This window comes from Ahaetulla prasina, chromosome 2 (genome assembly GCF_028640845.1).
Source record: "Ahaetulla prasina isolate Xishuangbanna chromosome 2, ASM2864084v1, whole genome shotgun sequence".
Lineage (NCBI taxonomy): Eukaryota > Metazoa > Chordata > Lepidosauria > Squamata > Colubridae > Ahaetulla > Ahaetulla prasina.
This window is the reverse complement of record NC_080540.1, coordinates 146,698,643-146,713,850: the sequence shown is the minus strand read 5'-3', so window position 1 is coordinate 146,713,850 and position 15,208 is coordinate 146,698,643. Positions and strand designations below refer to the sequence as shown.

At 41.6% G+C, this 15,208-nt stretch overlaps 1 protein-coding gene across 2 annotated transcripts in view; it reads right to left on the bottom strand.

The window, feature by feature from the left end:
- ERN1 (endoplasmic reticulum to nucleus signaling 1) overlaps positions 1-15,208 on the bottom strand; it is a 105,998-nt gene that overhangs the window by 33,970 nt on the left and 56,820 nt on the right. For both annotated transcript variants that reach the window (XM_058169012.1, XM_058169013.1), the window contains exon 3: positions 5,933-5,966. In XM_058169012.1, coding sequence (XP_058024995.1) covers positions 5,933-5,966 — 34 coding nt within the window. The remainder of the gene's footprint in view (positions 1-5,932; positions 5,967-15,208) is intronic.

The window sequence follows — 15,208 nt, the reverse complement described above, 5'->3', positions numbered from 1 at the left end:
TGATGGTGGAATCCCAGAGACGGAATTTGCTTCAAAAAACTGTGTATGTTCTTGTCTTGCATTTCCACAGACAGTGAAGCCTCATTGTGACACTGCTCAGTGCTATCTGCATATAGGTTACTTTGATAAGCCTGGTGTCTAGTTCATTGGAAAGAAGTTGTTAAGTCCTGCTGCATGGTAAATAAGCTCAGTGCTGGTGTTGCTGTTCATATGTTGGCCAAGGCTGGTGGAATTTCCTCTCAATTTGCTGTGTTGCCCCTAGGCCTGTGATGGCGAACCTATGGCATGTAGGTTGTGGCATGCAACCTACATGCCATAACCTACATGCAACCTACATGCAACACTTGTGGCATGCGGAGCCATATCTGTGGGCAGGTGAGCATTGCCCTAGCTCAGCTCCAGCGCACTGGCCACCTGATTTTCAGGCCTTCCGGGCCTACCGGAAGTAGAGAAACAGGCTGTTTCTGGCTTCCGGAGGGCCTCTGGGGGGATGGGAAAGGCCATTTTTGCCCTCCCCAGGTTCCAAGAAAGCCTCTGGAGCTTGGGGAGGGCAAAAAATGGGCCTACTGGGCCCACTGTGCCATCACATGCCAAAAGCGTGGGAGTGGGGGGGGCGCATGCAGGGGGTAGGGCGCATTACGTTTTGGGTGTGACCCCCCTTGGGTGTGACCCCCCCTTGCGCGACCCCCACTTTTGGCACGTGACGGCAAAAAGGTTAGCCATCACTGCCCTAGGCCTTTGCTACAGTTTGTCCTGGTCAATATGACTGATTGATTGGAATGGCTCCAATGGTCCTCCTTTCGTTGATCTTATTTTTTGGCTGGCATGTGGCCTCTTGCTTGAAGCTAGTGCCTTAGTCAGCTGGTTCATGCTTGCAGGGTGTAATGTATATTTGAATATTTAGGCGGGAAACAAGCACGTTGCTGATTGGTTGAAGCCGCCGGTTAAACTGTATATAAAGAGAGGTTTTTCCCCAGCCCGGTTGCTGGGTTCACCATATAGTAAAGAGCTGTTGTCACTATCCTGGTCTCCTGTCTCGTTATTGCCCGAACATAACACTGGCGACGAAGGTGGGATCTCGAGGCTAAGAGAACCAGGAACGAGCTGAACGCACGACAGAACCGAACCCAGCAAACTCAGTGCGAAAAAAACGCAGCGATGGCCAGCTACACTCCGCCCGCGCCGTTTGACCCATCCAGGGAGAAATGGGGAACGTACATGACCCGTTTCGAGAGCTTCCTCGAGGCAAACGAGCTGCAAGGAGTTCCAGATAACCGCAAAAGGGCATATTTCCTGAGCCACTGCGGTCCCGAGGTCATCGACATTGCGGAAGCCCTAGCAGAGCCAACGCCGGTACAATCGGTATCGTGGCAAACCCTGCAAAATTTATTGAAGAACCATTTCGCGCCAACACCGTCCAAATACGTACGGCGCTATGAATTTGGAGAGCGCAGACAGAAAGAGGGCGAATCCATCAGCGATTACATGGCCGCCCTGAGAAAAGCCTCCAAGGATTGTGGGTACCGAGATTTGGATGAGGAGCTGTTAGAACAACTCATCCGTGGGGTCAGAGACATTCGTTTGCGGAGGCGGCTGCTATCAAAAAGCAATCTAACGCTGGCAAACGCTCTGGACGAAGCCAGAGCTCATGAAATGTCGACCCAAGCGGCAGAAACCCTACAAAAGCCGCTCACACCAATGGTGAGCGCGAAATCAACCCCGGTCCACAACGAAGAAATCCAGACCGAATCAGACGGCGAGGATGAGGAAGGAGTTTGCCTCACCGAGAGAAGGGGCAAAGAAGACCGGGACGAATGCGGAAGTTGCGGAGGGCAACATCAGCGTCAACAATGCAAATTCAAAGACGCTACATGTCGGCGGTGTGAGAAGAAGGGGCACCTGGCTCAAGTCTGTCGAGCACCCCAACCTTCCCGCCGAAAATTCAAATCAACCAATCAGAGCGCGGGATCGGCTAGGCGACCCGTGATTGGTCGAAACAAAAAGGGCGCAAATTCAAATCGGACGACCGTGATAATCGGTCGTGCAGCAACCCGCGTGGAGAAGAAGATCTTCACAAAACCGAAAATCGAAGGAGTGCCGTGCCGACTAGAAGTGGACACCGGGTCAGCGATCACAATCATGTCCTGGGACACTTTTGCAAAAGCTTTGCCGAAAGTCGCCAAACGCAAACTGCAAACACAGCGGCTACGAGTGCACGACTACCAAGGGAATCGCATCCCTGTTCGAGGGACCACCTCTGTCCGCGTCGAGTACGGACCACACAAGAAGACCCTGCCCATCACGATAGTCGAAGGGACCCTGCCAAGCTTGCTGGGACTAGACTGGTTCCGTGCGTTGGGCATGGGAGTGACTGGCATCTACAGAAGTGACTTTAACCTAAAGGACACACTCATGGTCGAATTCGAAGATGTGTTCAAGGACTGCCTGGGCAAGTACAAGGGGACCCCTATTTCTTTCAATTTAGACCCCTAGGTAGCCCCCATACGGTTAAAAGCAAGGAGGGTTCCTTTTGCCCTTAAGCCCAAGATTGACAAGGAGATAGATAAACTCATTAGTCAGGGGATACTGGTGCCAGTCGATCATGCAAAGTGGGAGACGCCAATCGTCACCCCAATAAAACCTGATGGGTCAGTGAGAATCTGCGCTGACTACAAGGCAACGTTAAATAAAGCCTTGCAAAAAAGCGCTTACCCGGTCCCCGTGGTACAACATTTGCTGCACTCGCTGGGGCAAGGGCACATTTTTGCCAAATTAGATTTGGCACAAGCCTACCAACAACTGCCCGTAGACGCTAACACAGCCGAAGCCCAGACAATTGTGACTCACAGAGGTGCTTTCAAGTGTACCCGGTTACAGTTTGGGGTGAGTGTGGCACCAGGACTATTTCAAAATTTGATGGAGCGACTTCTACAAGGGCTCCCGGGGGTTGTCCCCTATTTTGATGATGTATTAGTATCAGCCGAAAATTTAGAAGAATTAGGGGAACGGTTGAGAAAAGTTTTGGGCATTTTCCGGTCAGCCGGTCTGAAAGTTAAAGTGAACAAATGCCAAATAGGGGTAGAATCCGTAGAGTTCTTGGGCTACAGAATAGACAAGGAAGGAATCCACCCCACTGAGAGCAAGGTCAAGGCAATAAGAAAGGCTCCAGCGCCCAAAAACAAAACAGAGCTACAGGCATTCCTGGGTCTAGTGAACTTTTACGCGGTCTTTTTGAAAAATAAGGCAACCGTTGCCGAGCCGCTACATAAGTTACTGGGAAAAAATTCCGTTTGGTCTTGGGGGAAGGCAGAAGCTAGGGCGTTCGAGGCAGTAAAAAACCTACTCTCGAGCGATAGTTTATTGATCCAGTATCATAGCAAGATGCCATTGGTATTGGTTTGCGACGCTTCCCCTTACGGAGTGGGGGCTGTGCTCAGCCACAGGCTTCCAAATGGCACAGAAGCCCCTATAGCGTTCTACTCCAGAACGATGTCCTCGACAGAGAGGAACTATAGTCAGCTGGATAAAGAAGCCCTAGCCATAGTTTCAGGAGTAAAAAAGTTTCACGAGTACGTCTTTGGGAGAGATTTTGAAATTGTGACAGACCATAGACCACTGTTAGGGTTACTGGCTGGCGATCGCCCAACGCCTGTGGCACTGTCGCCCCGATTGACCCGATGGACTATCTTTTTAGCAGCATACTCATATAGACTGCAGCATCGGCCAGGAAAAGAGTTGGGGCATGCGGACGCATTAAGCAGATGCCCACTACCAGGGGCGGTCGAAGACCCCACTCCGGGGACGCCCATACTACTGATTGACTCTCTGGACTCTGGCCCAGTCACATCAAAGGAGGTGGCTAGGGCGTCATACCGGGACATTACTTTGAGAACTGTACTCGGCTGGGTACAAAGAGGGTGGCCCGCTGCGCCGGGCGAGCGTTTTAAAGAGTTTGTAAAGAAACGTGGGGAACTGTCGGCTCAGGGGGGTGCCTGTTATGGGGGGATCGAGTGGTGATTCCAGAAAAATTGAGAAAAAGGGTGTTGGATCTCCTCCACGAGGGTCACCCAGGGATTGTAAGGATGAAGGGTCTTGCAAGAAGCTATGTGTGGTGGCCCTTAATGGATTCGGAAATTGCTGAAAGGGTAGGGAAATGCCAGGCCTGCCAGGAATCCAGACCACTACCCCCAACGGTCCCGGTTAGGGAATGGGAGAAACCCCAAGGGCCTTGGTCGAGAATCCACATTGATTTTGCCGGCCCCTTCCACGGTCAAACCTTTTTGGTAGTAGTCGATGCCTACTCCAAATGGCTGGAAATCATTCTCATGAGATCCATGACAGCCGAGGCCGTGATCTCAGTACTACGGCACCTATTTGTAACACATGGGTTGCCCGACACGCTAGTATCCGATAACGGCCCGCAATTCACGGCAACCCAGTTCGAGGAATATTTAGCAGAAGAGGGCATCCGACATGCCCTCTCGGCGCCTTTCCACCCTGCGACGAATGGCCTTGCAGAGCGTTTCGTCCGAAGCGCTAAAGAGGCATTGTCCAGACTCAAGCCAGGCGACTGGCAAACAAAAATAGATATTTTCCTGGCCGTCCAACACAGAACCCCCTGTGTCACAACCGGCAGAAGCCCAGCAGAATTATTAATGGGCAGAAAGCTCAGGTGTCCACTAGACCGGTTAAATCCAAACTATACACCGGAGGGTTACAAGGGGGAACTCAGAAAAACAAGGGGGATGGAAATAGGCGACCGCGTATGGGCACACAACTATGGTGAGGGCCCGACCTGGATAGCAGGAGAAATCCTAAACATAACAGGGCCGAAATCATACTTGGTAGAGTTAAAGGACGGCCGAGTATGGAGGCGACACATAGACCAAATACGAAAACGCATAGCCGAACAAAGCGAATCAATAGAAACAGAAACAGGCCCTGACTATTCACTGTTTGAATCCCCAGCTGACTCAAACCCGGAAAATTCGCAGGACTTATCTGAGTTCCGGGAGGTCCAGCGACGCCCACAGGTTCCAGTAGAAAACAGCAGGGACGACTCTGAAATTAATCCAGGGCCGGAGGGCCTAGAGGAGGAGTTGAGAGAAGCGAACAGCCCCTCCGGTCAGCTCAACCCACTCCCAGGAAATGGACTGCGCAGGTCCGAAAGGGTTAGGAGACGCCCAGCCTATTTACGTGACTACGTCGAAAAGTAATATGTAAATATAATGTAAATATAGGTAAAGTGTTTTCTGGGAGGGAAGGAGTGTAATGTATATTTGAATATTTAGGCGGGAAATAAGCACGTTGCTGATTGGTTGAAGCCGCCGGTTAAACTGTATATAAAGAGAGGTTTTTCCCCAGCCCGGTTGCTGGGTTCACCATATAGTAAAGAGCTGTTGTCACTATCCTGGTCTCCTGTCTCGTTATTGCCCGAACATAACACAGGGCAAAGCCTGCTCGACTACATGTTTGTTGACATTACTAGTATTTTTCTCCTATGTTTTTTTTTCCCCTCCTCAGCTCTCAAACTGCTGGGGAAGCTTCTGCTTCCTCCTGGAAGGCAGAGGTAAAGAATGAGGCAAGGGCTGCTCCACAGAGCAGGAAGAAACCTTAAGCTAGGCTTTTTACAACAAAGTGGTGTTATTAACCCTTTCCCTCCTGGCTTCATTTTTAAGGATAGAAAATGAGGTTTTCCTTCTTGCTATATCCCACAATGTCTCCCACCCCCAACTAATACTGAGAGGTTTATGTAAAGGTTTCAGAAGAAGAATAATTCTGGAAGAAACAAATAACTCATATAATCAACCATTTTGAAGCTACAAAAGCTTGGAGTTGTGTTAGTTGTTGTTTTCCAGTGCAATAAAAAAACAAACACCAAACTAGGAACTATAGATCCTGAAAAAGTAGGGCAAAAAGAAGGAGAACTTACTCTTCCATGTGCAGCGGCACCTGAAGTACAGGATCTGCAAACAAAAAGAAAAGGTCAAGGTACAAGCAATTAAACATTCTGGCCTCACATCAAGCTTACAGCCTGTGATCCAGCTGGCACCTGAGAGGGTTTGTAGTCTGCAAGAAAAATAAGATAAGGAGTTTGCAAGAAAAAAGTTCAAACAGAAAAATGCAGTGGAAGAGTAACCTGATTAGCAATTATATTCCGATTGCTACAATTCAGGGACTTGGCAAAAATGAGGTCCCTGAGTTGCCACAGTTAAATGAGTTTATAATCTGCAAAACCTTTCTGTTCTGCTCCTTGGGAGTTTCGGTTCTTCATTAACATTCTTACTTTCATCTTAAAATTTGCCACTCTCTCTACACCCCGAGTTTAATGTTTAATTTGTCCATTCTTTAGACTACATATTTATTCATTGCTTAAGTTACTCTGTGAAGTGTATGAAATGAATTGTAGTATACACACAATAATGTTCCTTGCACTGGAATGCAATGATCTCTCTGGCCTTTCGTGGCAGCTCCCACATGACATAACAATGCTGTATTATGACCAAGAGCAGATTGGAAGACTTGTAAACCTCCAAATTCTGCTAGCACCCCAGCATCTTAAACTAGTACAATCAATGATAAAGAAATCAAAATGAGTTTTGTCACTCTTGCTCTAGTTCTTATTATCCAAATTGTTACTTTTACTCAGAACTGGAAAGACTGCCATGTGCTTTATGCATATTTTCTACATGCAAGCGAGATAAGGTAAGACAATATGTTGCAAACCTTAATAGCTATTTATGAGAGCAAGGTTGGGTCGCGCATGGTTACTCAGCACCAGTCAGTTTATTGTGATTTTTAAAATTTCTTAAATACCATTTTAATAAATTTTAATAAATTTTTAAATTTAATAAATTCAAATGGTATCAAATGATTGATACCATTTGTATCAAATGATTGATACCATTTGTATCAAATGATTGATAAATTCAGCAACTGAATTTTGTGTGCAATCATGCCTCAGACAAAATAGAGCAATAAATACACAGTTAATATCAATGAAGTGATGAATTAAAACACTTCAATGAAATACTTATATGAAGAATATAGTCCATTTACACAAAAATTCAGGAGGATTTATGTGAGCATCTGCTCCTTTAAAAAACTTCTTGGAAGGAAAACAAACCTATACAGCAACACTGCCTTGTGCTACAAACAATTTCAGATCAGCTTCTTCCCCACATAAACAAAATGATGCAAGAGCAAAGAAATAAGAGGATGAGTCCTCTTACAGGGAAACTTGGCACTGCTTTACACAAAACCATTTTTCACGTAAACAGGTCACTTAACCTTTGACAAAAACTGCTTAGTCAGTGAGGTTTCCCCATTACTGAATGCCATGGCCAAAGAAGCAAACTTGTTGAATTGTTGCCTGTTGCGTTATATTTTTTAGGCAGAAGTCTTTCCAAGAAAAGGATAAATCTCAAACAAAATGTTCCCCACTGTATCTTCCATTATTTGTCATACGCCAGAAAATGCATTCAACATAAAATAGTTGCAATGTCTTTGGACCGGTTATGCTAGAAACCTTTCACCTGGACCCAGGTCTTACTTCACTGTAGGATACCTGCCTGTGCACATTAATGGTGAACAGAATATGCATCTATTTTGTTATGATGGCATTCACTCACTTTTCAGAATGGGAAAAAATAAAGAACTATGCTTTTCTCACACATTATGAAGCAAGCACCATTTTTATTTACGAAATTAATAGTCCTATAGGAAGAACTTACTGATTTATTAATATTTTCAGACCCAAGACTTACTTTTTGCCAATTGGCATCTAAATATTTAATTCTGGCCATGTCTTTCCCATTCTCCTTTCTTTATTCTTCTACTCCTTCATATACTCTTTTTACCAAATGATAAGAGATCTCTCTCTCTCTCTCTCTCTCTCTCTCTCTCTCTCTCTCTCTCCCCAGCTCAGCTCAGAGCCTCTTTATAAAGGAGAACCATATAAATTGCAGTAATAAATAATCAGAAGGCTTTAATTTTATACATTTTCCAAACTACTAAAACTACAACTTTCTCCTTCATTATAGAGGCATCAATATAAAATGGGTCATATTTCTCTTCCAATTTTTTCTAAGCAAATAAATTGAATAAATAGAATACTCATATACCCAATGTTTCACAAAAGACCTCAATATATATTTATTTTCCACTATTTCTTTGCGCTGCCCTACAAAAACAGCCAAGTTTCTTTCACACAGGGTAAATTCCATAGCGGTTAACAAGGATAGCCAAACTTTCACACATTCCTCAATACTACCAGCAGGAAGTCCTAGGATTTGATGGCATGAGTTTCTAGCATGGTCTGATGGTTTAATTACATAAAAAGCTTTCTGAAGAGACCCTGTCCATTTCCATGCACACGTCCAGATTAATTTGTCTGTTTATAAAATAATATTTAAATTCTGAAGTGTGCTTCTCAAGTAAATTGAAGGTTTCTTTTTTACTTCCATTTTGAATGTGGAATCTTTAAGAGATAAATCATACAATGCTTGAGCTATTGTCACCCCTGGGACCCCTGGGCCCAAAGGAATCGGGCTTGAAGAGGATGCCTGCTTCTGATCGGTAAGCCATGTTAGCTCTTTGCAACAGGCCAGGTCAAGTAACAGAAGCAACATGGATTCTAGGAATGCTCTTGAACAGGGGTCTCCAACCTTGGCAACTTTAAGCCTGTCGGACTTCAACTCCCAGAATTTCCCAGCCAGGGAAATTTGCTGCTGGGAAATTCTGGGAGTTGAAGTCCGACAGGCTTAAAGTTGCCAAGATTGGAGATCCCTGCTCTTGAACATTGTAGGGTAACAGAATCTTGAAAGTTAGAAATTCTATCTGCCTTACCTAATACCAAAAAAAATCAAGGCTTTTTTGAATTTCTTTCTGGTGCTTTCTATTTTCTTAGGACTGAGTTGCTGTTTTTCCTTTCTTAATGATTCGTTGTTCTTTTGCCTTTTCCCAAGGCCAGATCTACATTCAGGCAGAGACCCAGAGAGACATGTTCTCACCAGCCTGTCCTTTACTTGGAAACTGCTGGCCTCCATATTCACATTGGATCTCACTTTCTGTCCTTCAGGAAAACTGGTGAACACTGTTTTCTTACACAGAGCATTCAGAGACTGAGTGCATCAATAGATTTAATGCTGGAATGTTTTTTTTTTTACGGAAGTCATCAAAAGTCTTATAAATAAACAGTATACAAATGTTAGAGACAGTTCAGATGGAAGCTAGTGAAACCTTCAGCAAAATGGAGGAATCCCAAACAATCTGGCAGGACACTCCATCCCAGTCTCTCTGACCCCTGACCTCAATAGAATTCAGTGTTTGATAGACAGGAAGCATTTTCCCTCTTCATTGGGTATTTTCTAGAGGACGGTATCACCCCCCTGGTGATATTAACTACCTTGGGTTTGCACTCTGCCCTTCTCTTTTTATTTCTTTTTTCATTTATTTATTTAAAAGGTGTGGAATCAAGAAGAAAAGAAGGGTGGGGGAGAAAAGCAGGAAGAAAAAGAGATTTACGAACAATATAAAAAGAAAAAATTCAATGTACCTTAAATTAGTGCTGCATATTGAAAAATCTTTTATCAACTGAAGACTTCAGAAGACTATTGAAGTCAAATTGATGCTCAGTAATTAAAACAGTAGCTGCTATAATATGAATTATAAATCCGAATTAAGGATTAACAAAGGTTTTGATCTCATCTAAAACTTCTTAATTTAATGAATCAAACAGGAATTGGTATATTAAAATATCTAACTTCAGACGCAATGCAGGTCATATGAACAATTGTAATCCATGCACAGTTTACAATTAAATTCTCCGTCAGACTTTTTCTTCAAATATGAGTGCACAAAACAGTAAGCCATCCTCTTTTATGCTGTAAAGTGTCCTAGTAACTGTTAATATATTCAGAATGAGCTTAGTATACCATGTGAATTAAAGCTTGGTAATGTTTGATAGAAAAACAACTGCCTAGAAAGATAATTCCATCTTTAAAATATTCTACAATAAATTGTCTTCCAAAATTTACAACACTAACACCAAACATGACAAAAAATCTGATCTAATTAGTGCATTTCTGAATTATTAAAGTAAACAAATTCATACATTTTAGCAGACAATACTGAGGATAAAAGATCTTGTACTATTTTTCTCTAAGTGCAACTTTCACAGTATCTTTAATATTTGTTTTCCATTCCTTTTCCTATTGCTGCGTATCGATTATTATTATCGATATTAATCATACCATCTTTAACTTGGTTTCTGAGTTATCTTGCACTAAAGGTAAAGGTAACGGTTCCCCTCGCACGTATGTGCTAGTCATTCCTGACTTTAGGGGGTGGTGCTCATCTCCGTTTCAAAGCCTAAGAGCCAGCGCTGTCAGAAGACGTCTTCGTGGTCATGTGGCCGGCATGACTCAACGCCAAAGGCGCACGGAACGCTGTTACCTTCCCACCAAATGAGGTCCCTATTTTTCTACTTAATTAATTTTTTTAAAAAATTTTTGCATTTATATCCCGCCCTTCTTCGAAGACTCAGGGCAGCTTACATTATGTTAGCAATAATCTTCATCCTATTTGTATATTTATATACAAAGTCAACTTATTGTCCCCAACAATCTGGGTCCTCATTTTACCTACCTTATAAAGGATGGAAGGCTGAGTCAACCTTGGGCCTGGTGGGACTAGAATCTGCAGTAATTGCAGGCAGCTGTGTTAATAACAGACTGTCTTACCAGTCTGAGCCACAGAGGCATTTTTTAATGCTTTTTTTACATGCATTTTTTTTACATGCATTTTTTACATGCTTTCGAACTGCTAGGTTGGCAGAAGCTGAGACAAGTAACGGGAGCTCACCCTGTTACGCGGCACTAGGGATTCGAACTGCTGAACTGCCGACCTTTCGATCAACAAGCTCAGCGTCTTACCCACTAAGCCACCGTGTCCCTGTTATCTTGTACTAATAACTTATAAATAAGCCCCCGCTGAAGTTAGAAGCTTGTCAAATTCAGTCAAGTCTCTTAGTATTCTTATCTTTGTAATTCCTTTTGAACTAGGTTGCTTATTTGAAGTCACCGGAATCAATAAGGTGATTCTGACCATTCTGAAGAAAGAACCTCAAAAGATTTCACCTTTGTTTTATTAATAATTAGCTCTTGCAGTACAGACACTTCCCCCCCCCCAATGGTCATTTTTTGGGATAGTGTATTCACTTAGATGAAAATAATATTACTGAAGCAAGGGAAGATGGTTTTGATTGATTTCCCCCCCTATATTCCATACTTTTACTACTCGTTTTATGATCAAATAGGTTGAGCACTTCTGGCTTTATTGAGCCAAACACCATCTGGGAGTCCTGCTCCCTCAAAAGAAACAACCCATCCATAAAGTGATACAATTAATTTGGTAATAAAGATTAAAATTTCAGTCAATCAAACCTTTATTACAAGGCCAGAGAACACAACTATAAAATACATAACCTTGTAAGTATTATTAATAAAACCTAAAAAAAGAAACACAAGTTTTTTAAAACAAGTTTAATTAATAATAATTATAGGTTGAAATTTGGTTTTACTAATCTACCTCCTTATTCCATTTCTTAAAAACCATAAACGTAATCCCTGGCCTTTTATTTGACCGCTCACTTATTTGTCTCTGGCACTCAATTTAATACATTGTCTTCAATTCCTATTGGAAAAAAATGAAGTACAAAGTTCACCCTTGATAAAATATTCATTTTTTACTGTTGCTCTTCTAGTCCGTTTTAGTTTTCTTCATCTTAAAAAGTTTCTTACTATGTTTTTGAATACAGTTTTTTTTAATTAAATACATTATTTTTTGTTAAATAAATTCCCAGATATCAAATTTTTTAAAAGTAGCATTTTTTCAGAGAAGTCCAATGTAATCCTTCTTATTAATTTGATATTCTGATATAACTTTGTATGTGTTCCATTCCTAACATTAGAGAATCCCTTGAATGAGTAACTGCAATAATAACCCGCATATAATTTTAATTAATTTTATTGATTTGTCAGCTTAATTCCTAAAATTTTATTTATCATTATCTTAGTGTTTTGTGTTTTTTAAATCGTCTGTAGTCATGGAAAAAATGAGTCTCAGTTCATCTTCTTCAGAGTTGTAAATATGAAAAGCCATTCCAAATTATCAAAGGCTTTTTCCATAACAAAAAAGATTATAGCTGCTTCCTTCTTTCTCTGGTTTATCAATAGCATCCAAAAGATTGATGGATATTTCCTATTTCTAAACCATTCATTTCCGTCACATAATGTATTATATTAACCCTCATGTATAAGATTGCCTTTGTGACTTAAAAGACGACTTAATCTCTTTATGAGGATTTCTGTAAAAGTCAATAGAGAGAGATACATTTCTGGGCACAGGTGTATTATGTACTTTTTTGTAAATCAAGGAAATAAAACACTTGATGTGAAGGAGGAAGAACTTGATGTTATCGGATCTCATTCATTACCTGAGTTAATGGCTTAATGAACATTTCCTGGAAGATAATATCAGAGAAAAACCATCTGGTCTTGAAGATTTTCCAATAACGAAGATAGGAGATTTAACAGTGTGTACAAATTATACAATATCCTTATTTTCATACACTAACAAAATAATACTTAGGACTATCCAATGCAGATTAGAGTCCTATATGAAATGTTCAGGCTGCCTTTAGAATGCAATAGTGCGGATATAGGCTGGATAATTAAGAAAGTCAAAGTCAGCTTCACTGATTGTCGAAAGGTCTTTGTGTTGATCATGTCAAGTTGTGGTATGTGCTTAGAAAAATGGGAAATCCAAAACTTCTCATTGACCTCATATGAAGCCTATGCATAGGTCAGGAAGCCACAGTTCAGCCAGAGCATGGTGAAATAGAATGGCCCCAGGTTGGCTTATTTATTCAAATTATATGTGGAATATATATTGAGGGAAGCTGGACTGGAAGACGTTGAGTGTGGTTTTAAAATTGAAGGAAGACACATCAATAACCCCTGCTATGCTGTGTACTTCTCTTAATAGTTGAAAATGCAAAGGATCTGTAAGGTCTATTGATAAATGTCAAGGAGCAGTAGTCAAGAAATACATTAACACTTGGAAGAGAAGCAGTGGGAATAATATTTAGCTGTCAGTATGTGTTTATACCTACAAAGCTCAGAATCATGGAGGAAGTGGTTTTCTCTGTGACACTATATGGAAGTGAAAGTTGGGACTTCTAAGAAGCAGAATAGAAAAAAAAGTATTGATGCTTTTGAACTTTAGTATTGAAGAAGACTCAGAATTCCATGGATAGCCAAGAAGACAAACAAATGGATCACTGAATAATAAAGATAAAGGTAAAAGTTTCCTCTGTCCAATCATGTGTGACTTTAAGGGTGGTGCTCATCTCTGTTTCTTAGCTGAGGGAGTCAATGATGTCTGAAGACATTTTCATAGTCACGTGGCCAACATGACTATACGCCGAGGTGCACAGAATGCTGTTATCTTCCCACCGAAGTGGTACCTATTTATCTACTTGCATTTGCATGCTTTCAAACTGCTAGGTGGGCAGGAGCTGGAGCAAGTAACGGGAACTCACCCTGTCTTGCAGCGCTTGCAGTCTTGCAGCGCTTGAGTCTCAAACCCAGCTTTCCTGCTGACAAGCTCAGCATCTTTAACTGCTGAGCCATCATGCCCCCGAATAATATAATACAATATTTGTATAATATATCACTTTTGCATTTGATCTTGAACAAGATTCCTGTGAAACTGTTGACTGAAGAGAAGCCCAACCCACAAAGAAAGTGTCAGCCCCTGGATCGCCAACCGTGCTGGGGCTGCCATTTGGGGCTGCCATTCTTGTCTCTCATAAATCCCAGAACGTGACAGAAAGCTGCAGTCTGATAGACAAACTCAGCTGTGCCAGACTTCCAGGTTTCATAGATATTATTCAGATTCCTGAATTCCACATTTCCATTTTGCTCAGGAAGAATTGGCCAAATTGAAAACCTTCTTTAACTGCTGGAAATAAGGGACTATATATTTGTTTTTGAATATAGCAGTTTGTTGAGGTTGAGATTTAATTCAGATTAAGTTAGAAAGAGCTACCTCAAAATTTAGTGAATTTTTAGGATGTGCACTGCACCACAGTCAAAAGGCTACTATTTCAAATGTTTACTGCGCGCACACAAATTTGCTTATGCACATGAAAAGAAATCCAGCAACCAGCTATTGCATCAGTGGAAGGCTAGTTTTGTTATTGTTTTGTAATAGGCATACAAGAGCCATAATAACCTTACTGAGCAGGGAAAAAACCCAAGTTGTCAGATTCACATGTACACATGGCAAAAGTTGTTTGACAGCCAATATTTTATAGGTTTAACAACAGTCATATTGAGGCCAAAAAACTTTACAAGCATGTTCTCTTTCTATTTGTTATTCCCTAAGGTTTGGGTGAACAGAGAACACTTTCTTAACCCACTGTTGCATTTCAGGTTTTTCAAGGAGTATTATGGGGAAAGATTTAACTGCTTCTTCACAGCGGCGGATCTTGTAAAATATGGGTTAATTTTTATAGTGCGTCCTGTTTTGTCACTGTTAATAATTGCTGCCTTTTAAAAGGTTATAAAGTAAGTACCCACTGCTAATATTCCCACTCTATCCCTGCTAATTTTTTTACTTAAATATTTTAGAAAATTGATATCCAATTATTATATTTCTGCTCTTATAATTCTATTAAGTAACAAAGGGAGTGTTCTTTTCCATAACAAAACCAATTCCCAGCCTGTATTCATTGTCATCTTCCTGTCAGTTCACTCAGCAGTTAGATATTTCAAACAGATCAATATTACATAGAAAAATAAATAACAATGTTCATTCAAAGGAACCTCTGTAAACAATGCATGAAGAGTTCAGTCTAAATATCTGTTTTTTAGTATGTGTGTGTGTGTATGTGTGTGTTTGTGTGTGCATGCATGCACACACACACCTTGACTCAGTTTTTTTACTCCTGGTGACTGCTTACACTAATTCCCACAGTCTTATTGGCAGGGATTTTCAAAATGGTTGGCCATTGTCTCCTTCCTAGAGCTGAAAGTGAGTGACTGGCCCAAAGCCATCCAGCTAGTTTTGTGCCCTAGGCAGGTCTAGAACTTATGGTATCCTAGTTTTTTTACTAGTATTATATATTTTAAATTAAGAAAAG